The sequence below is a fragment of the Opisthorchis viverrini genome, assembly GCF_000715545.1.
Source record: "Opisthorchis viverrini unplaced genomic scaffold opera_v5_20, whole genome shotgun sequence".
NCBI lineage: Eukaryota > Metazoa > Platyhelminthes > Trematoda > Opisthorchiida > Opisthorchiidae > Opisthorchis > Opisthorchis viverrini.
Window position 1 is genome coordinate 1747069 of NW_008751676.1, and position 19549 is coordinate 1766617.

At 48.5% G+C, this 19549-nt stretch overlaps 3 protein-coding genes across 3 annotated transcripts in view; 1 reads left to right on the forward strand and 2 right to left on the reverse strand.

The window, feature by feature from the left end:
• T265_01829 (hypothetical protein) overlaps nt 1-2326 on the forward strand; it is a gene marked incomplete at both ends in the record, with an annotated part of 7341 nt that extends 5015 nt beyond the window's left edge. Inside the window, one exon of the mRNA XM_009165939.1 lies at nt 2181-2326. Coding sequence (XP_009164203.1) covers nt 2181-2326 — 146 coding nt within the window. The remainder of the gene's footprint in view (nt 1-2180) is intronic.
• T265_12876 (hypothetical protein) overlaps nt 1-10319 on the reverse strand; it is a gene marked incomplete at both ends in the record, with an annotated part of 27655 nt that extends 17336 nt beyond the window's left edge. The window contains 4 exons of the mRNA XM_009165978.1: nt 39-269; nt 10116-10185; nt 10222-10264; nt 10300-10319. Coding sequence (XP_009164242.1) covers nt 39-269; nt 10116-10185; nt 10222-10264; nt 10300-10319 — 364 coding nt within the window. The remainder of the gene's footprint in view (nt 1-38; nt 270-10115; nt 10186-10221; nt 10265-10299) is intronic.
• Nucleotides 10320-16798: 6479 nt separating this feature from the next.
• Nucleotides 16799-17005, reverse strand: T265_01830 (hypothetical protein; the record flags this gene model as incomplete). Its single annotated transcript, XM_009165940.1, has 1 exon — nt 16799-17005. One exon carries the CDS (start codon nt 17003-17005, stop codon nt 16799-16801), a length of 207 nt encoding a protein of 68 aa, XP_009164204.1.
• Between the last annotated feature and the right edge of the window lie 2544 nt (nt 17006-19549).

Consider the following 19549-nt stretch of genomic DNA (forward strand, 5'->3'; position numbering starts at 1 on the left):
TATATATATAAACATGCGCGCACACCGTTGTAACTCACCCAGAATTGGGTACATAAGCAGTATTTTTCGTTGAGAAATATTAGGTGGTAGTTTCGCATAATAAACTTTCACATCATTTGAACCGTCCTCATTGTTAGCTTGAATGAGAATCTTCCCTATTCGAATGGAACGACAGCAATCCCGAAGTCCTCTTTCCATGGCCTCTCCGGAACGAACTACAGATACGCCACAGTTACCTCGCAAAAACTTCACTCCGTGAAACAAGTGACCTGAGAGGAATGTAGAATTGGCAAACGACTAAAAACCAAATACCGTGATTAAAAAAGTGGACGGGGACATCCTGGAAAAATGAAGCCGCCATGAGTACTGGGTCCTTTACGCGAAAATTCTGTGTAAATGCAATAGAATTCGCAAGACTAGTCAATGCCGTTTGTCATGACCAGTTGGCAAAATGAAACGCAAAAGTGCTGAAGACTTCACTAATTGGTGAAACAATAAAGCGAATACAACGTAGATGGATGGGTCAATGTTTAAGGGGCGAACTTACCGGAAGGTCCGCAGTTTGAAACCAGCCCGGGTTAGGATAATCTGGTCGTACCTCCAGTGAAGTGACAGCTGTGCTGAAGGTGTATTACAGCTAACCTACAACGGCTGAGCAGAATTGTACTTCCACTTGCATTATAAAGTCTATCACCAAGCTATGTATACGACCTATCCTCTCCACGAAGAGCATTCCTGAATTCTGGAAGTGTCACTTTGTCTTCCTCCGGCGAGCTGCCGGCGTTGTCATTACTGTCTCCTTCCACTCTAGGCCCTTTGTAGCAAGTGGAACATTCATCAATAAAGCCCGTTTCATTTGGATTGGACCCCAGTAACCCAGCAACATTGTCTGGGCTTGAGCACATTCCTGTCTGCACTTGGGCTACCTGATAGTATCCCGGTCCTCGTGCTTTCTTCGGGTGGCATGGCAGCTAAGCACCATGAGGGTGTTACAGCTGAACGATTATTATTAAATCAGAAAGTCAGTCTGACAATCTCGGGTCATGCAGGCTGGCGGCTGAAACAAGTGTAGAGATTTGTTCCTCCCAACTCGGTTGATATTACACCAACTGCCGCTGCTTTGGGTTCGGGTTTTTTAGCCAAAAACCTTGGCCAATAATAAGAAAAATAATCGTTCAGCTGTAACCCTTTCGGTGCCTAGTTGCAAGCCATCTGAAAGAGGGCTGGAATACCGCCAGGTTTCCCAATACTCGGTCGAGATGCAGAGGTCGGGTTTGAACCACGGATCTTCCAGTCACTAAATTCGCGCTCCAACCACTGAGCCATCTCGCCCCTTGGCTGATAACCCCTGATTGTGGCTTTGTCTTTCTCTCAGAACCCTGCGGTATCTGAGACCTAACAAGACTGTGAAACAGGAAAATCACTCTTACGGAATAATAGTAATGCTAATAATAATCACTTATCTGTAACACCCTTTCTGTGCTGCCATGCCATCCGAATGAAGAAGGGGGCTAAGATTCTGCCAGTTTACCTGAGCCTGGCAAGCACACTCGAGATGCAGAGGTTGGATTCGAGAGGCGAACCTTCCGATCAATGAGCTCACGCCTTAACCAGTGAGCTATTTCGACTAAGCTACCTCAGCTCTCATGGTACATCGGCCGTACCTCAGGGCAAGTACGGAGGAAAAACGCAATATCTCGCATCTTCCCATCACCTGTTGACTCCAACTCGGTACTGCTTCATAATCGCAATTATGCATATTCCAGCTGTTGCCGCGCCAGCCAAAAAGCCAAGGGAGCGGCTAATCACGCACCATCATTCATATCTACCACTCCGTGTTAACCATTCAGAAATTCTCGTTTATATTGGAAAACTTAGATTGCGACCGATCAAAAAGTCCGGCCAATAAGTTGACGTTGTACACACTCTGATTTCATTATCAACTGACAACTGCTGTCACTGAAAACCCAGTACAAAACCCAAGTACGATAGATGGGCCTATGGTACCGTCATAACTATAGACGCTACCGTACACGAACTTCGGGTGGTATAGCCATTGTGCTACCTGGCATTCCCATGCAACTCATCGAGTCATAGTGGCCACACAAACATCAGACCGATGGTGCGTTTCAGTCTCTGAGTGTTGATTATTATTAAACATAAACGTTTATTCAGTTCAGGTCATCAGAACCGCAATGTTCAAATGGCATCTGACAAGAACCTTGTCGGTCTGGAATATGCGGACGATATTGTTCCCATCTTCGAAGAGAAGCCGCAGGTGTTTTTGAATGAACTGACCAAAGCATTTTGCACCCACAAAGTGTAAGGTCATTGTCGTGGACATGCAGCCACTTAACAAGCCTCTTACAATCCAGGGAGGGTCACTCGTACGTATGTTGTATTAGTTTATTGTAGTGTGACAGGTGAGGTCAGTGCAGAAATCCGTAAGGCTCGGATCGAGCTTGCTAATTGGAAACACCTATAGTGTCAGCGGTATATCTCTGAATTCCAAGTAACCTGTATATCAGGCGACAGTGCGGACTGTTTTGTTGTGGCTGAGACTTGACCAGTTCGAGCAGCGGAACTGAGACGTTTTCAAGGTTTCGACAATTGTTTTCGTAGAACCATAGCTCGTGTGCGTTGGTGTTGCCGAATCCGTAAAGAAGCCATTAGGAAGCAAGTATTCGGTTGTTCAGCAGGAACCTCCATTGAAGAGTGTATCCAACAGAAGCTGCGTTGGTTAGGCGATGTACTGGGTACGCCAAACCGTCAGCTGAAGAGAATGCCGTTTTCCATGCTCGATTCAGAGTGGCGGAAGCACAGAGGTGGCCAACCCTTGACCTGGCAAAGAAGTACAAAAGATATTACGAAACGCTTGGGTGCTTTCGGTGCTACTCGCCTTCCAGGATGGGGATCGCATGATCCCCATTGCGCCTGGTTGAATACCCTGCAATATATGGCTGCTAATTAACATCAACGGCACTCTTGTCATCAGTTTCTATCCAGACTACCTCAATGAGTATCTGGAGATGTACGCTCTCCGGAATGATTGTAGTAAGCTAGCAATGAGTTCCTTCCCTACCCATCTTTATTCTTTTCTTCACAAGAAATCTTTCAAATAACTCATGGTTTTATGGCAGCAAAGCATCAATGTTCAACACTGATGTCATGCTGTTCATGATGATGTGTGTAGTATCGATTAAATCCCCCAGTACAGTTGAGATACCAGCCACCCATTTTACTCAATATGGTAGAAAGGTTTTGCGACGAGACGTAAAAAACGGGGCCAATCTAAACAAAATCCGACGTGAACGACAGTGATATCGGTTAGCAGCCATTTCTCGCAGTGCCCCTTGCCAAGCACAAAGAAGGTCGCGGGTATCCCATTATGAGAAGTATCCTCTTACTAAGTATAAACTCGATCGCCGTTCTGCTTGTTCCACTGATTTGGACACGCCTATCGGAGGAAAACGACAGCTTGCTGAGGAAATGGTCAACATACCTGAACTGAAGGTTTTGTTGCGCGAACGAAAGCCAGTTTTCCAACCTCTTTCTAGTTTCATTGGCACCAATCTACATGGTTGTGAAACAACGACCAATGAAAACCTGAAGAAGTCCCCTTGTGGTGCTGAGTGAAATTTGGCCACTCGCACTGCGTAAGCTGGGTAGAAGACACACGCAGCCCAAGAAACTGCGCTGGAAGGTGTAGCACATAAGTCGTTTTGACTTTCGGACGTGAATATCTACTCAAGTAACAGCTAACTTTTTTCGAGCAACTGGTTTATTGCTGATTAGCCAGATTTTAATGAGTAGCTGCTATTCACGCGGAGGGCCTGATAGCCGTCTATTCACTACTCCTAAATTAAACTGCAGGTCACAGGAAAGATTAGGTTGAATTACGAAAGCCTTCGCGACTTGGAGCCTGTCAGTTACGGATCGTTGTCACCACCGCCATCACCATGGACAGCACAACGTGTGTTCAACATTAAATCCTCACCATGTACCTCAAACCCCTGCGGTCACCTTATGAGACCAAAAGATGATGTCTGTGCCCCTTATGCCTCTTTCTTCCGTCCCTTCGATTACTACCTGCAACTATCTACACAAATATTCCACCGACACTATAGTACCATCTGATCACAAAAGCCCTACCCGAAGAATCTCCGGTGTGCACTAATGAGTCATTGTTCACCATTGAAACCAAATCCACAAATTCACGGATAGACATAAACGTAGGGTTGAGTTGCGCGAGCCTCCGAAAACAGATCTTGCCGAGCCAGCAATTTACTTTCCTGGACTGGCATTTCATGCTTGGAGCACATCATGCAAAAGACGGGAGCAATTAAGCTTGTATCGCTACGTTGGATTGTTTAGAAGTCTCCAACGGGTAATTCCCAATCTACATCCCAAAAAACTATCTTGGTTCTTTTGAAACCTAGATTCTTCATAGCACGCAGTTCACTTCAATGCCGTATTGAAGCGTATCCGGGAGGCTGGCCCGCGGATAAATGAAGCCAAGACACAACTTGCTCGGAGTTCGGTGACACTGTTTATGCATAAAGCGGGTCACGGAAAAGTTAGCCCACAGCTAGAAAGATTGGCAGAGATCGAGGATTGTGCTGTTCCCAGTTCAAAGCGGTCTCTACGGCAGTTTCTTGGACGAGCAGTACATTACAGTCGGCTTGTCAAGGATTTCAACACTATTGCTACCCTAGTGTACGACATGCTCAGGCGAAATCGGAAAATCGAGTGGACCAGGGAAGCACATGAAGCTTTTGAGCGTGTCAAAGCGCGGATGCTGGACCAGCAACTAACCCTCAAACTGCCCAGGGTTGGAGAGATGTTCACAGTTACAACGGACGCTAGTGGTAGTGATATCGGCGCAGTCCTAAAGCAGAGGAATGGAGTCATCGAATATGCCAGTTGTGTCCTAATTCTGAACAAAAGAAATCGACCATTGAGAAAGAATGTTTAGCGATCGTCTGGACCCTGGATAAGTGGAAGTCATATCTGCTTGGACAAAAATTTCATGTCGAAACCGATCACAAACCCCTGGAGTGGATCAAGACCACCAGAGATCCTCGCAGAAAGCTCGCGCGCTGAGCACTCCGGTTGCAGGAGTACGACTTCACAATCCAGCACATGCCAGGGAAGGAGATCCACTTGGCTGGTTGGCTGTCAGGACCAGAGGCTGAAGATGAGGCCCCCAGGGTCATGATTGGAGCCAATAACTTCGTCGTCTAACTGGATCCCGGAAGGTTGGTGCAACGCACGGCAGAATCCTGTGTTACAGAGGGTTGCCTTGGTAGGAAGGAGCATTGAGAATGAAGAGGGAGACAAGGAAGTGGAAATGTTCCAGAGTCACATTGATCGGCTTGGACTGAATGAAGCTGGCATAATTTCCTGGAACGCCACCGATTCTGATGTCGCATTGCCCGTGATACCTCGCGTCTTGAGACGGAAGCTTATCATCGAACGCCATGAGATGGCACATATAGGATGCACCAAAACGTACGCTTACTTCGGCAGAGGGCCTACTGGCCCCGAATGAGAAGTGAGGTGACCTGTGTGGGGTCCTGTAAGCGGTGCCAACTGATGAAAGGGGGTACGACAGGGTCAACCCATCCCATGGAACCCATTTCTGTCACAGGATTGGCGAGTTGTGGTCCGTTGACGTCATGGGCCGGTTTCCGGGGACGACCAGCGGAAATCAATATATCGTGATAATGACAGAACACCTGTCACGATGGGTCGGGGTGACAGGCGTGCCAAATCAACGGGCGACGACAATCAGCGGAGTGGTAAGGCAACACATCGTGGCCAACCATGGGGTGCCGAAAATGATTCTAACCGATCAGAGGCCCTGCTTTCAGGGCGAAGAGTTTAGGAGTTGCTTGAAGATGCTGGGCACCCCACCACCCACAAACAAACGGTCTAACCGAACGACCGGGTGGCTGGCGGCCAAAGGTGACTGGGAAGTGAATCTGCCGATGAAGTTGTTAGCACATTGTGCTTCAATATGGCCAACTACATGCAATTCCCCGTGCATGCTGATATACGGTTGACATCCGTGCCTTCCAGTTGATCAGGGAATTGGGTTATGGCAGGCAAAACGCTTGTCTCCTGAGCTAGGAGGGAGGAGGAAAACTCGAGAGAAATTGTTCGCCACCCAGGAGAGGACTAGATAGAAAACGGCAAGTAGAAAGGCCAGACCATTCCCATAGGCCAGATGTCTCAAGTGGTTAGAGCGCGAATTTACCGTCCAGAAGGTTCGTGGTTCGAACCCGACCCGTGCCTCTCGACTTCTGCTGTCTAGGCTTGACAACTTGGCAGTATCCCAACCCTGGTGCTTCCTTCGGGTAGAATGGCAGCTAGGCACCGAAAGGGTGTTACAGCTGAACGATTCCCCATAGGCGCGAAGGTCAAGTGAAAGGATGATCAGAATCCTGGAAATGATGGACCGGGGTTGCGGAAGCTTGACAGTCGATACCAAGGCCCATTTGTTGTTACCGACAGCCGGGGGAACGTCTACATAATTCAAGACGGTCGGGGATTGGAAAGAGTAGATGGGACTCGACTCCGGAAGTGGCATGGTTGTGGCATGATACACCCGAAGAACTGCTGAATAGACCAGCTGCCAGGGCCGACCTAACGGAGGTAAATGGAAAGCGGTGGCACGCAAACGACCTTTTAAAAGTAAAAGGTGTGTAACGGCGGACCCTGCATGTGAGTGGTATCTAGTCTTATCAAAGCTCCGCCTCGCCTCTAATGGAGGGAGAGGCTTATTACGGAACTTGGGGAACTGATTTGCAGCGTTCGTCTACAATTGCGTGATACTCAATGAATATCCGTGAGGGTTCACGAAGGTGCATGAGAACGTTCAATTTTTCACAACTATGTGCAGTAGTTTGTAACCCTTTAGTTGGTTTGCTAATAAACGACTTCGCGGAGAAGGCTTCCATCTTTACACTGGTAGTGGAAGCGTGGATGAAGCATGGCAGAACATGAAACGAGCTATTGTAGCGACGTTCAGCGCCGTCTATTCGACCACAAGACTACTGGATATCGTCGACATCGCTATCCATGACTGATACCAGGAAACCCATACCAGAGGATTGGCACGACGGTACGCGCAAATCCCCCAAACGCCAATTAGTGAAGGGCCTAAGGAAAAACCGAGAGCTCTAATGGATAACGGGAGCTCCGGATAAGGCTTTTGCTACCGCAAACAGCAGTGCCCTACACCAACTGATACGATCGACTGGTCGTAGGAAAACGACGGTCTGTAAGGCGATAAAGGTGGCTCGTTAATTCATTTGCAAAAACGTCTACTGGAAACATGGGCCGAACATTTCGAAGAACGGTTTAGCTGGCCTCCTGCAACATAGTCTGTGGATATAATGCACATAGGCAAATGGAATGCAAACATTGTTAGCGCGTCAGGAGAAATAAGGTACGAAATATCCGTACTGAGACGTTAAGAAGCACAAAGACCGGACAGTTTGTATCCGGCCCTCTCCAAAGAAGGCGGAGAATCCCTGGTGACAAAGAACCCCCTGACAAAGCTTATTGGTGCGATATGGGACGAACAGTAAGTGCCTGCAGGATGTCGCATGTCGACAGTCACTTCCATCTTAATAAAGGATATGCGGATGCTCTGTGGCATCAGCCTGGTAGCAGTGACGCCGAAGGTGCTTTTCGGTCTTATCGTTTGAAGGTGAACTGAATAAAGAGGAGGACGAATACGTGAAAATTGAGCTGTTCTCCGTCGTCCAGGAGAACGCATTATTACCTTCATTCTCGAACTGCGACACTGCTTCGTGCAACCAACAAGGGTTGTGTTCCTTGGCCTGAAATCTGCCTTTGTCTCTATGGACCGTCAGGCAATGTGTGGAGCAAGTGTCTCCTTAATTCTCGAGCCTCCTTATGACGCTGCACACCGACTCCCGCGGACGTGTCCACGGGAAGCGCCCGCCTGAGTTCACCACGTCGTGGTCAGCCAGGGCCATCCTCTTTCACCTTTTATCAACATCGTCATTGGTACGATTATGGAAGACTCAGTATAAGCCCCTAATGCCTGTGGGGTCGGAGTGTTCCCGGGGAGCCCGCTTACAGATACCGAGTACGCAGACGATATAGCTATCCTTGGATCTAACGCCGCTGCAATGCAAACACCATCGTGCAGCTGTAACACCCTTCCAATGCCTAGCTGCAATGCCACCCGAAGAAAGCACGAGGGCTGGAATACTGCCTGTTTGCCCAAGCCTAGACAGAAGAAACCGAGAGGCAGAGGTCGGGTTCGAGCCACGGACCTTCCGGTCAGTAAATTCGCGCTCTAACCACTCGAGCCATCTTGCCCTTGCAAACAACATTAAATAATCTCAATGATTCTGCCTCACGGTTTGGCATGCACTCACGCCTGCCAAGTATAAAGTGCTACTGCAAGTATGGTTGGACTCAAACCCGAACCCCACGCTGGCGAACGAGCCTATCGAGTCAGTAGACAAGTTTGTCCACAGCTGTATCAGTTCCGGTGGCCTCGCGAAAGATATTTCCGTCCTTATTAGGAGGGCCACAGCTGCTTCTGTGAACCTGCAACATCTGTGGCGTAGGCATGACATCAGGTTATCCGTCAGGGTCGAATTTACAGTGCCGCGGGGTACTCCATATTACTATGCGGATCAGAAACCTGGCCAATGCGCGCCGAAGACTTGGTGTTTCATCATTGATTTTTTCATAGAATTGCGAGTCTAGTTGGTATACCTGATCAGCAATGCTGAAGTACGTCGAATGATTTTCAGGAAAAATAACTCGCCCATGACAGATGAACTGATTGCACTCCACATCATCATTCATCATCATTGTCAGTTGTAAGAACCGCGTACTCGTCGTGCAGTGGTTGTAGCTGCCGCAGTTTCGTTCACCGATGATTTGGGGGGGGGGGTAGGTAGCTGCGCATTGCACGCGCGAGCTGGTAAATTGGTGCATAAATCCAGCACTGTCAGTGGGCCGTCAAGTGGGGGGTTGGAGAAGGAGCTATGCATTGAAGGCAATAGCTTTGATGCACGAGCGCCATTGAAGGCGCGACTGGGCCATATCTGACAATGTCTCTAGCCATTGATGTGGCCCGTCTCGGGGTCCCCATCCAGGAAGACGGCAATGACCAGCGCAGCTGAGTTTGCTGGTAATGACTTTCATACTTCGCTGCCAAGTCATTGTTTGACCGCCTCTGGCCCTCTTCCACCCTTCACATGGTTGGGCGACTCCATAGGTTGCGCTGGTCCGGCAACGTGCTCCGTATACCAGTCGACTGGTTTTCTCGAATTCTTTTCACACAACTACGCCAAGCGTGGAAACGAGCCAGGGGAGGCCAACCAATGACTTGGTGGCAAACTCAGCTGCTCTGGTCATTGTCGCCTCCCTAGATGGGGACCCCGAGACGGGACACATCAGACATGGCCCAGTCGCGCCTTCAGTAGCACTCGCGCATTTAAGCTGTTGTCCTCAATGAATTGCTCCCCTCCGTATCTTCCGAGTTATCAGCCAACCTCTATTTACGCATCGATCACGTCAGCTGCCAGCCTCCAATGCGCAGTTACCTACCCTAGTTGCCGAAGAACGAAACTGTGGCAGCTGTAACTATTGTAGGACAAATAGGCGGTTCTTACAATTCATGGTCATGAGCTGCAATGTTGTGCATTCTTATTGTGCACTCTTAGAAAGCCGCATTGCTTTTGGGTACTTTGTGGGGATGCTCTCAACCAACCCGTCGAGTTCAGCACATACTTCCATGTACTGATCTTACCTCCGGAAGGCCCACTGTCAGCCAGTGCCTCCAATGCGTAGCTGACCAGCCCTGTCTGTTGAGATCACCGGCGACCGGTACATGTCACTGAAGTGACAGTCATGGCCAATGTAAATGCAAGCAGTCAGCGATCGAAGATGATGTAGACATACGCCTGGCGACGAACATTAGGAAATGCCCAGCTAATGACCTCATCAAACATCTGGATTTCTCGATTAGCGAAAATGAAACCCCATTAATCGAGATGTATTTTGCACCTGCTACCGATAAAATAGTGAACTTGGAGAAGACACAATAGCGACATGATTACCAGTAGGGGTAGTAACTGTTACTTCTTCGTACGGGAGCTGATTCAGGCCCTCTTCAACAATCAACCGAATCTGAAACTAAGGGTGCCAATCGTAAAATTAACCTACCAGGCGATCCGCGTAGAATATGAATTCATTCCTTGGGGTGTCTCTTTAATGAAGGTAGATTAAGTGTAGCAGGAATACCTATTCCTCAAGACTGTCTGTAGCAATCGTACGTGATCGGATGGAGGTAGGAGAATTATGTTCTTTGAAAACTGACTGAGAATGTCTTGTACTTCCGGAGTATACTTTTTAGGTGCGCAATCTTTTGCAGACGGCGAAATGACACCATTCACAACCTGATAAAGCGATGTACACAAGACGCAGAGGACCAACCTGCGACCCGCACACGCTCGCCATGGGCCTCACGAGAAATTAAAACGAACTAAGCATTTGGTAAGTTCAATAAAATAAGTCGCCTAAACAATGTTCCTGACAAACTGGCTTGCGATCGTTCCAGAGAAGCGGTACCTTCCTTTACGATCTATTTCAGGAGGAAGTGCCGGAATAAGCTGAGTCTTAGATGCTTATTCAAATGACCTCTGACACCACAGCTCCAAAGAGGGAAATTCGACAAAGTTTCCGCATTTCATGGTATTTATTCGAACCATTAAGGTCTACCCGCGCAACTACAGTTTTCTGGAAACTTGTTTAAACGTACGCAAGGGCAGTTGTGAGCGCGAAATTCGTCTCTAATGGCCGCTAGTGCCACGTCCTAGGCGCACACTCAAAATTTCTCTGAAGCCGTCGTTCGAAAGAGAAGAACTTTGACATAAAGTTTTACCATTTGATGGTAATTATTCGAGAGTATGAAATCGTTCCAAACGACCGCAGTTTGTTGAAAGTTGTTTAAACCTACTCACATTTATATTTTTACTGGCTGCTATGCCTGAGCACGTTCTGCCCGTGAATGCGGAGGATGATTTTGTGGAGAAGTTATCTTGTCCACGTTTTTTTCTCTTTCATTGCATTTCAAGTCGCTTTGAAAGAGTACCAGGCCAAGAATTTCGTAGTTTTCGTCCGTATAAACTCCAAATAGAGCAGCAATTCGATACTTTGTACGGGAAAGCCTTCTATCGTTGCAGCAGACGTCCCTGCAGACGAATTCAAAGCCGTGGAGTTCGTCGCACCTAGTAAGCTTATGGCCATTGTTATGTACGCGGTAGCACACGTCGTACCGATTGTCCGGTAATATTCCATGTTCGCCGTTACCATGACTGCTTGAGGGTTACTTCCTACTACCTGGAGCACCACCATCCACGCAGCAAGTTCATTTTGACAGGCTTCCCAACCGGCGCCTGACAAATGATGAATTAAAGTAGTGTGTTACTCTTTTGAAATATGGTCTCCGTCATCGGAGATTCGGCAGTTCGTCGCCGACCATTTTGGAAGGGTACTCACTATCAAGGATGTGAATAACCATCGCGTCAGATGTCCACCCCCGTTGTTAAGTAGGTCGGCGGTTACCTTGCATTTGGTTTCTTAGATGTCATGTTATCCATCATAGCCAAGTTTCGAGAGTGGGGTCGCTTGCTGCTGGTGGAATCGGCAGCTGGCACTTTTAGTCACCTGTGCCTTTCCCGAACGCAGCAGACGTTGTAAACGTTGATGCTACACACGGGACCAACCGTCTTGAGTAAAAAAGTTTAGAGCCCCCGACGTTCACTGTTAAGGTAGAAGTCTTGTGCATTCCTTGTGACGGATGGCATGGTTTTCGGTCGACCCGAAATGTATGCCTTCGTCGAAAGCGGGCATTTCGCGCCATTGTGCAAGCTGCTCAGCTTGTTCAAGGATATGATGAGTGGACACTATACAGTCAAAACGTTCGTCATGGACAAGATAACTTAGCAGATGCGGGTTGCCTAAGCTGCATTCTGCTGTGATATAATGCTGTGCTATTTTCACGCACGGCAAGCCATCCGAAAGCATGTACCTTTCATTGCGTTGCTGTACCTTTTGCAGACAAATTTCAACCGCAGCCGGCACGTATTCAACCGCGTGGCTCGCTCTGATAATGCAGCTGAGTAAGTGATTGTACACCAAACATTGATCGCGTAGATTTCGCCACGATTTGCAGATCCTGAGGAGAACAGACCCTAGGTTTGTCTCTTATTTGACTGTCCACTGGCTCCACATTACACCAAAGTGGGCCATTCATGCTTAACGTCGGTTGGTGTACTTCGGGAATGTGACCAATAACCGCCTGGAGAACGCCAATGGGCGTTTGAAGGGGCGCGTGCATCATTCCGATAGCCTGAAGCACGCCGACAAGAAGATTTCTCGGTACAGCGAATGGTTCGTGCGCGACTATGAGATGCGCACCACTTATTACAGTGACCGTCGAGAAATTCGGGAGGGAGACAGCAACGTTCTACGTGTGGTTTCCCGGATGACGACGTACGTCACCAATCAGGTTCTCAGTCACATTGGAATGTGCACGCCAAATATGATACACATTCAGATAGATCGTTTCAAGGTGAGAAACGCTGTGTTAGTAACAATCAGTTCGTGGTACAAACCCCAAGATGTTCCCAGACAGTTAACACCTCAGCCGGAACCTGCACGTGTATATTTTACCAATCTATGTGGTTACCCTGTGTACACCTATTCTCGCTATTCAAAAGCCACTCGTTCCCATGCGGTAAGTTTATTACTCGAACATACAGTGCCCAGGTCATTTCCAACACATTCCGATAGCCTGAAGCACGCCGACAAGAAGATTTCTCGGTACAGCGAATGGTTCGTGCGCGACTATGAGATGCGCACCACTTATTACAGTGACCGTCGAGAAATTCGGGAGGGAGACAGCAACGTTCTACGTGTGGTTTCCCGGATGACGACGTACGTCACCAATCAGGTTCTCAGTCACATTGGAATGTGCACGCCAAATATGATACACATTCAGATAGATCGTTTCAAGGTGAGAAACGCTGTGTTAGTAACAATCAGTTCGTGGTACAAACCCCAAGATGTTCCCAGACAGTTAACACCTCAGCCGGAACCTGCACGTGTATATTTTACCAATCTATGTGGTTACCCTGTGTACACCTATTCTCGCTATTCAAAAGCCACTCGTTCCCATGCGGTAAGTTTATTACTCGAACATACAGTGCCCAGGTCAATTTCCAACACAATAACGGTGGCTTGCAGAATACAACCTACCGGAGGGGAGTGTACCTTTATCTCTGGTTCCAAAGACACGGCTATCACCAGTAGAATGTTTGCACAAGCAGCTGGATCGGTTGGTTGGCAAACTGAAGCTGTTGAAACAACGTAAGGCTGCTGGATGCATGCAGCGTCTGATTGTTTAGACCCAGCTGTTGTTGCGTCAAAATTCAATCAGTGCACAGGACCGTCAGCCAACTGTGCCCAACCAAGGTGTCGTTCCACTTTGAAAGGTACCGTTCCATGTGGTCTCCGTGGTCAGCCAACTGACCCTGCTAATTGGTGGTGACAGCGTGATCGACTGCCATATCACCGTTATTGCCGCGGCAATGAGCCATGCCCGCTGTGTGGAGAAAATCTTCAGGTGAGTGCACACGTATCAATTAAACTATTCCCTTTAGTTGCCAATCCGTCGCGCCTTCAGTCTACCAACCCGTCGGCTAAAAGTGCTTGCTTTGATGTCGATCTTGATCGGTCCATGTAGGACAAGCCGAGCGTGTCCGGTAAGACAATCGCAATAAAATTACAAGCATACGCTTTGTATACCTTGCTTATGAATCCCGTGATGACGAGGAATTCGTATGATTGCTCATGCGGTAACCTCGAAGGCGCCGATAATGGGAATTATGAAGCACTAGGTAAGTAAGCAAATAGAATTCCATTACATCAATATGCTTGAATGCTGTTCCCAAAGATTGATTGCTTACTAATGAATAAAAATGCAATTCGCCATTGGTGTTTCCGTTAATTCATGGCGGGCGCATTATCAACGCGTGAAGTTATGAGTATGAAGCGCCGTCGTTGGCCATTGTATCAGGTTGCCGTGCATAGGTAAGGCCTCATAATCAGCGTCGCGCATAGCAGTTACGATAAATAGTCGAGGTGGGTGACAGCTCATAGTTGCGGGTAATTTAGGGATCAGTCGAGAGGGTACACTGAAGAGTAGGAAGTGAGTAGTTGGGAGTGTGCTATCAAATAGGGTATGACAGTGCCGTGCCATCGCTGCACTTACTTCGGTTTCTGGACAGAACCGCAACAGACGCTGTTTGACGTTGTTGGGCTGGGATGTGCAGTTGTGTGAGCAGCTGTACATTCGAAGTTGTATTATATCTTATTGCTGTTTGACGGGTGATGACCACTATTGACCGTTGGGTTAGTCTATTATGTGTTTCTGGGGCATTGCGGTTAGCTTCCAGCATGTGTACGGGCCTGGCAGCTACTACAAGTAGCCACCGTAGGTGACGTCGATTACACGTGTGAGTATAATAGGCCGTCGTTTGCCGTTGCATAGCTGAGGCCTAATAATCAGTGTGGCATAAAACCATTGGCCTAGCAGTTATAAAGAGTATCCAAGGTGGGCAATCATGTGTAGAGTTGTGAGTGTGGCGTTCGCCATTAGCTTAGGCTAGTGTGCATGGTCGAGCCCTCGTCTTCATCGGTCTGTATAAATACTGGCCTGGTGTTTATAATTAGTAACAAAGATAAGCGATACCGCGTAAGTATGAGTATGACGGATTGGGATGGATTCGTTTACAGCGCATAATCAACGCTGCACAAGAACACGGACTCATAAGGTGCGATAAATAGCCGAGTTAGGTGACTTCTAGTACAGTTGTGTATGATAGGTCGTCAGATTAGGCTATCACGCATAGTTGAGGCCTTATTTTTACCGATCCGCATATCTCTTGGACTGATGTTTCCTGTAGTTAGCATAGATAAGCGGCATCGAGTATAGTTAAGGGTCGGAAAGACCGTCACTGGCCATCAGCTTATGTTACTGTGCCTATGTGCGGCCTCCTAATCAGCGTTGCACATAGACGAGGGCTTAGAAGTTACAACAAATATTCCAGATGAGTGAAAAAGGGCAGATATACGAGCACAAGGGGCCGTCGTCGGTCAGTGGAGTGGGCTGCCGTACATAGGTGGGGCCCTATAATCGGCGTCGCACATAGACACGGGCCCAGAAGTTATGACAAGTAATCGATGTGAGTGACAACGGCTACCGCCATCATGACGACAGCTTTATGGTGGCCACCACCCATAGAACGTCATATTCATAATATGAATGCGCCCGCAGCTATCTCGTGACGCTGTATTATCTACAAGCTAGTTATGCATATCTGGGAGAGGGGATCGTCCACAGGTGGTCCTCGCGCTGCCACTGCACAGTTCATGCTGTTGTCTAACTTTATTGAAGTTATTGGAATGTCAGATCCATCAGGAAAATGTGTTGTGAATAGGTTCGCTGGAAAAAAATCATCCCATTTGTTAAATCTGAGCAGTGCAAGGCAAACAAATGTCTGTGATCGATCTTCTGGATTGGAATTTTTATTAAATATTCTTAGGATGTCTTTTTAATCTTCGGGAACACCGAAGAACGCCAAAATACGCTAAAGTGCGTGTGTTTCATGTCGCGTGAACCGGTAAGAACTTGCGAATCGGTGAGGGTATGTGGCCTTGAAATTTCCCTCACTTAAACTAATTGCTACGTGAAACACCTCACTGGAAGGTGCAAATGAATTAGACTAACTCCCTGTTGAAGGCACCACTTCGAAAACCCTATAGTTTTGGCGAAATCAATTCGGGTGTGCAAATAGCTAGCGGCGCCGGTAGTGGCTCCGTAGCACTATCACGCGTCTTGCGGTGTCATCCCTATTCTGATTGGCTGAAATCTACATGGCGGAAACACTAAAAAAATGGCAACATGGAGAATTTGCGGTTTATGTGTAGTACACGGTGTCCTTCAGTTTGATTGATTCATATTTAAGCATTGGTGATGTACAGTCTTGCTTACGGGGCGTTGGCTCACGAGCTTTGTTTATGTTTTCCACCCACAGAAATTGTCGTGAACACCTGCCTTCGGAAAATCACTGTCCCCTGGTGTTTCCATAGCGTGCTTATTACATAATTGGCGACCACGCCAGGATTCTTGCCAATGATGCGTACCCGATCCCACGGAAAAACTGAAGATGAACCTGTCGCACCCGGCGGTTCATTTTTGTCCTTGTGCTACAGAATGTTACAGTCGTTTTTCTTACTTCTGTCTCCGGTTATTAGCGCCGGATTCATCCACACTCGATCTCCCCCCACTATCCCACCACCATATAAGTTCTGCATGGTGACAATTTCCGCCGCTGGGCGGCGGACACATCAGAATACATCCAGCTGCTTCCTGCCAGTGAACGAAAGCGTGTGCTGCTTGCCTTATTGGATGGAGAAGCTCGGGATATAGTACGAGGTGAACATATCTTGAAAGCTGGGGTCACGGAAGATGTCTTTGGACGGCTTCGCGCATGCTTGACAGGGCGGATCCACCCAGTCGAACATCAATATTGGTTCCAGTCACGGATCCAACTGTCGCGCGAAAGACTTTTTGTCCGAGAACTTCGGCGAATAAGTGAAGACGCTTTTCCGGAGTTAACCGACGGACAGCGGGAAGAAAAGATCCTCGAGCAGATCATTGTCGGTACCCGAGCCCCTAAACTCCGCGAGCGGTTTTTGGGTAGTCCTCCTCACTCGGGTGCAGCGGCGCTACAAGTGGCGAGCCAGGTGGAGGACATCTTGGGCGTCCTGCAGAAGGATCGGGAGCCGAACACGGCACACCTCGCCCCCGTCCACATTCAACAACAACGACAAAGCAGACGTTGGACACCAGCCCGAGGACGACCATACCATCCCATGCCATTGCGCCCTAACCGACCGTACTTTCACTCTACCTTTCAACGTCCAGCCCCAACCAACTTTTCGAAATGGCCCATCCCGAACCGTGGCTGCTCCTACTGCCAGCGCTTCACGACACACAACCGGACCTGTGGACACAATGGACCACATGAGTTCACTCAGTTCCGGTGTGTGCCGATTTGCACCTTTGATTTTTTGAGTACGCACCAGACACCCCCACCGTAGACGGACATGCCTGGGATGTAGACTACTGATTGATACTATTCACCAGCACATGCTGGTCGTTGATAACTTACCCTGGGACGTCAAACTAGGAGTAGACTTCCTGAAAAGTCAACGGGCGAGGATCGACCTCCTAGCAAGTACCATCGGGTTGGAAGGGAGCCAAATCCCCCTCGTCACGACTGCCGACTCCGCCGTCGACCGACGTAGACGTACTGCTGCCGCAACTGTCACCTACAATGAGCTCGTCGACGAAGGCAGAACTAGGAAGTGTTCTGTCGGAGTACACCGATGTTTTCGCTTGGAAGGATTATGATGTTGGTCGAACGAAACACGTACAACATTGTATCGACACTGGAGATGCTACACCCATCCGCCTACCACCACGACGTGTCCCGATTCAGTAGCAACACCAGCTAAATCGATGACATGCTGAGCAAGGACATCATCAAACCTTCCGCGTCACCATGGGCCTCGCCAGTAGTCTTGGTGAAGATACATGATGGTTCTTTACGGTTGTGTGTTGACTATCGCAAGTTAAATGACGTCACCCGAAAGGATTCTTTTCCACTACCCCGCATTGATGATACTTTCGACGCCTTAGGAGGGGCAGCCTAGTTCAGTACACTGGACTTAGCCTCTGGGTGCTGGCAAGTGGAAATACAGCCTAGTGACCGTTGCAAGACCGCTTTTGCGATCCCATCGGGTTTATATGAGTTTCAAATCACGCCGCTTGGATTGACCAACGCTTCAGCCACATTCTAGCGCCTAATGTAAACGTCTAAACTACATGCGACAATTCCGGCACTACCTTATTGGTCGCAAGTTTTTGGTCCGAACCGATCGCAAATCGCTACTGTGGTTACAAAAGTTCCGTGATCCCGAAGGCCAAATAGCACGATGGCAGGAGTACTTGCAAGAGTACGATTTCGATAGCCTGCATCGAACAGGTAAACAACACGGGAAAGCAGAAGCTTTGTTCCGCCGACCAACCAGCGATCATGGTGATTGTCCATTATGTTCCGTTTCTTGCGTCTTATCGATGTCGTTACATGCACCGGAAAGTGAGGAGTGGGCCGCAGTTCAATCCTCAGACCCCGAAGTGAAACTCCTATATGAGCGGCTATTCCACAACCAACACCGACCATCCAGTGATGAAATCGCGGGTTCGAGCTACCCGACGCCTTGTCTTTGGGCCCTTTGTTCTCAGCTGCGTGTGACGGATGGTGCCCTTTACTACCAAAAAGGTCCTACTTACTTGCGCCGTATTGTGGTACCAAGCAGCGAGGTTGAACCAGTCTTGAAGCGACTTCATGAAGAATTAGGCAATGCTGGACAGAACAAACTGGAAGAGTCAGCACGTCGCAGATTTTGGTGGACACATATGCGGCGTGATATTGCGCTATTCTGTCAATCGTGCACAGAGTATGGCCAAGTAAAGGACCGAAGACAAAGTGCCCCGGCACCACTGCAAACGATAAAGGCGGGGTTCCCAAACAAATTAGTTGGTGTGGACATCATCGGGCCGTTGCCTAGAACGGACCGAGGCAACATGTACATCCTGGTGATGATGGTCGATCATTTCACCAAGTGGTGCGAGGCTATTCTAATTCCAAAGCTGGATGCCTGGACAGTGGCCAATACGCTGTTCACCGAGTGGATCGCGCGTTGGGGTGTACCCTACCGAATACACACTGACCAACGCACCTACCAACGCTCCAACTTCGAAAGTGTCTTATTCAAAGAGTTGTGCCGCATACTGGACATAAAAAAGACTCGCACTACGGCGCACCACCCCTAGGGCAATGGCGTGGTGGAGCGCACAAATCGAACTCTGAAAGGGTTGCTGAAAGCCTTTATCAACCATGGGACATTTTAACAGTGGGATGTTGCACTACCACGTCTACTGGCTTACAGCGCTACTATCCAGGCGTCTATCGGACAGACCCCATCCTTTATGATGACAGGCCGGGAGATGCGACTACCTTACGATGCAATCCTACCTATCCCGGCTCCAGAGGCGTTGTATCCTTCAGTGTTCGTGCGAGGCATGCAGGCCGGTCTCGTTCGCAGCCATGGCCTGGCTCGACAACACTTGCGTGCCGCTCAGAGATACCAGAAAGAGTACTACGATAAAACTGCGCAAGACAGGTTGTTCAACCCTGGCGACAGCGTTTGGTTGTATGAGCCCGTTCCACCTGTTGGTATAACGTCTAAGTTCCATAGGGATTGAAAGGGACCGTATACGATAGGGCGAGCCATCACCGATGTAACCTATCGACTTGTCCACCCTGGAAAGCCTAATTGGTCAACTGTTGTGCACGTA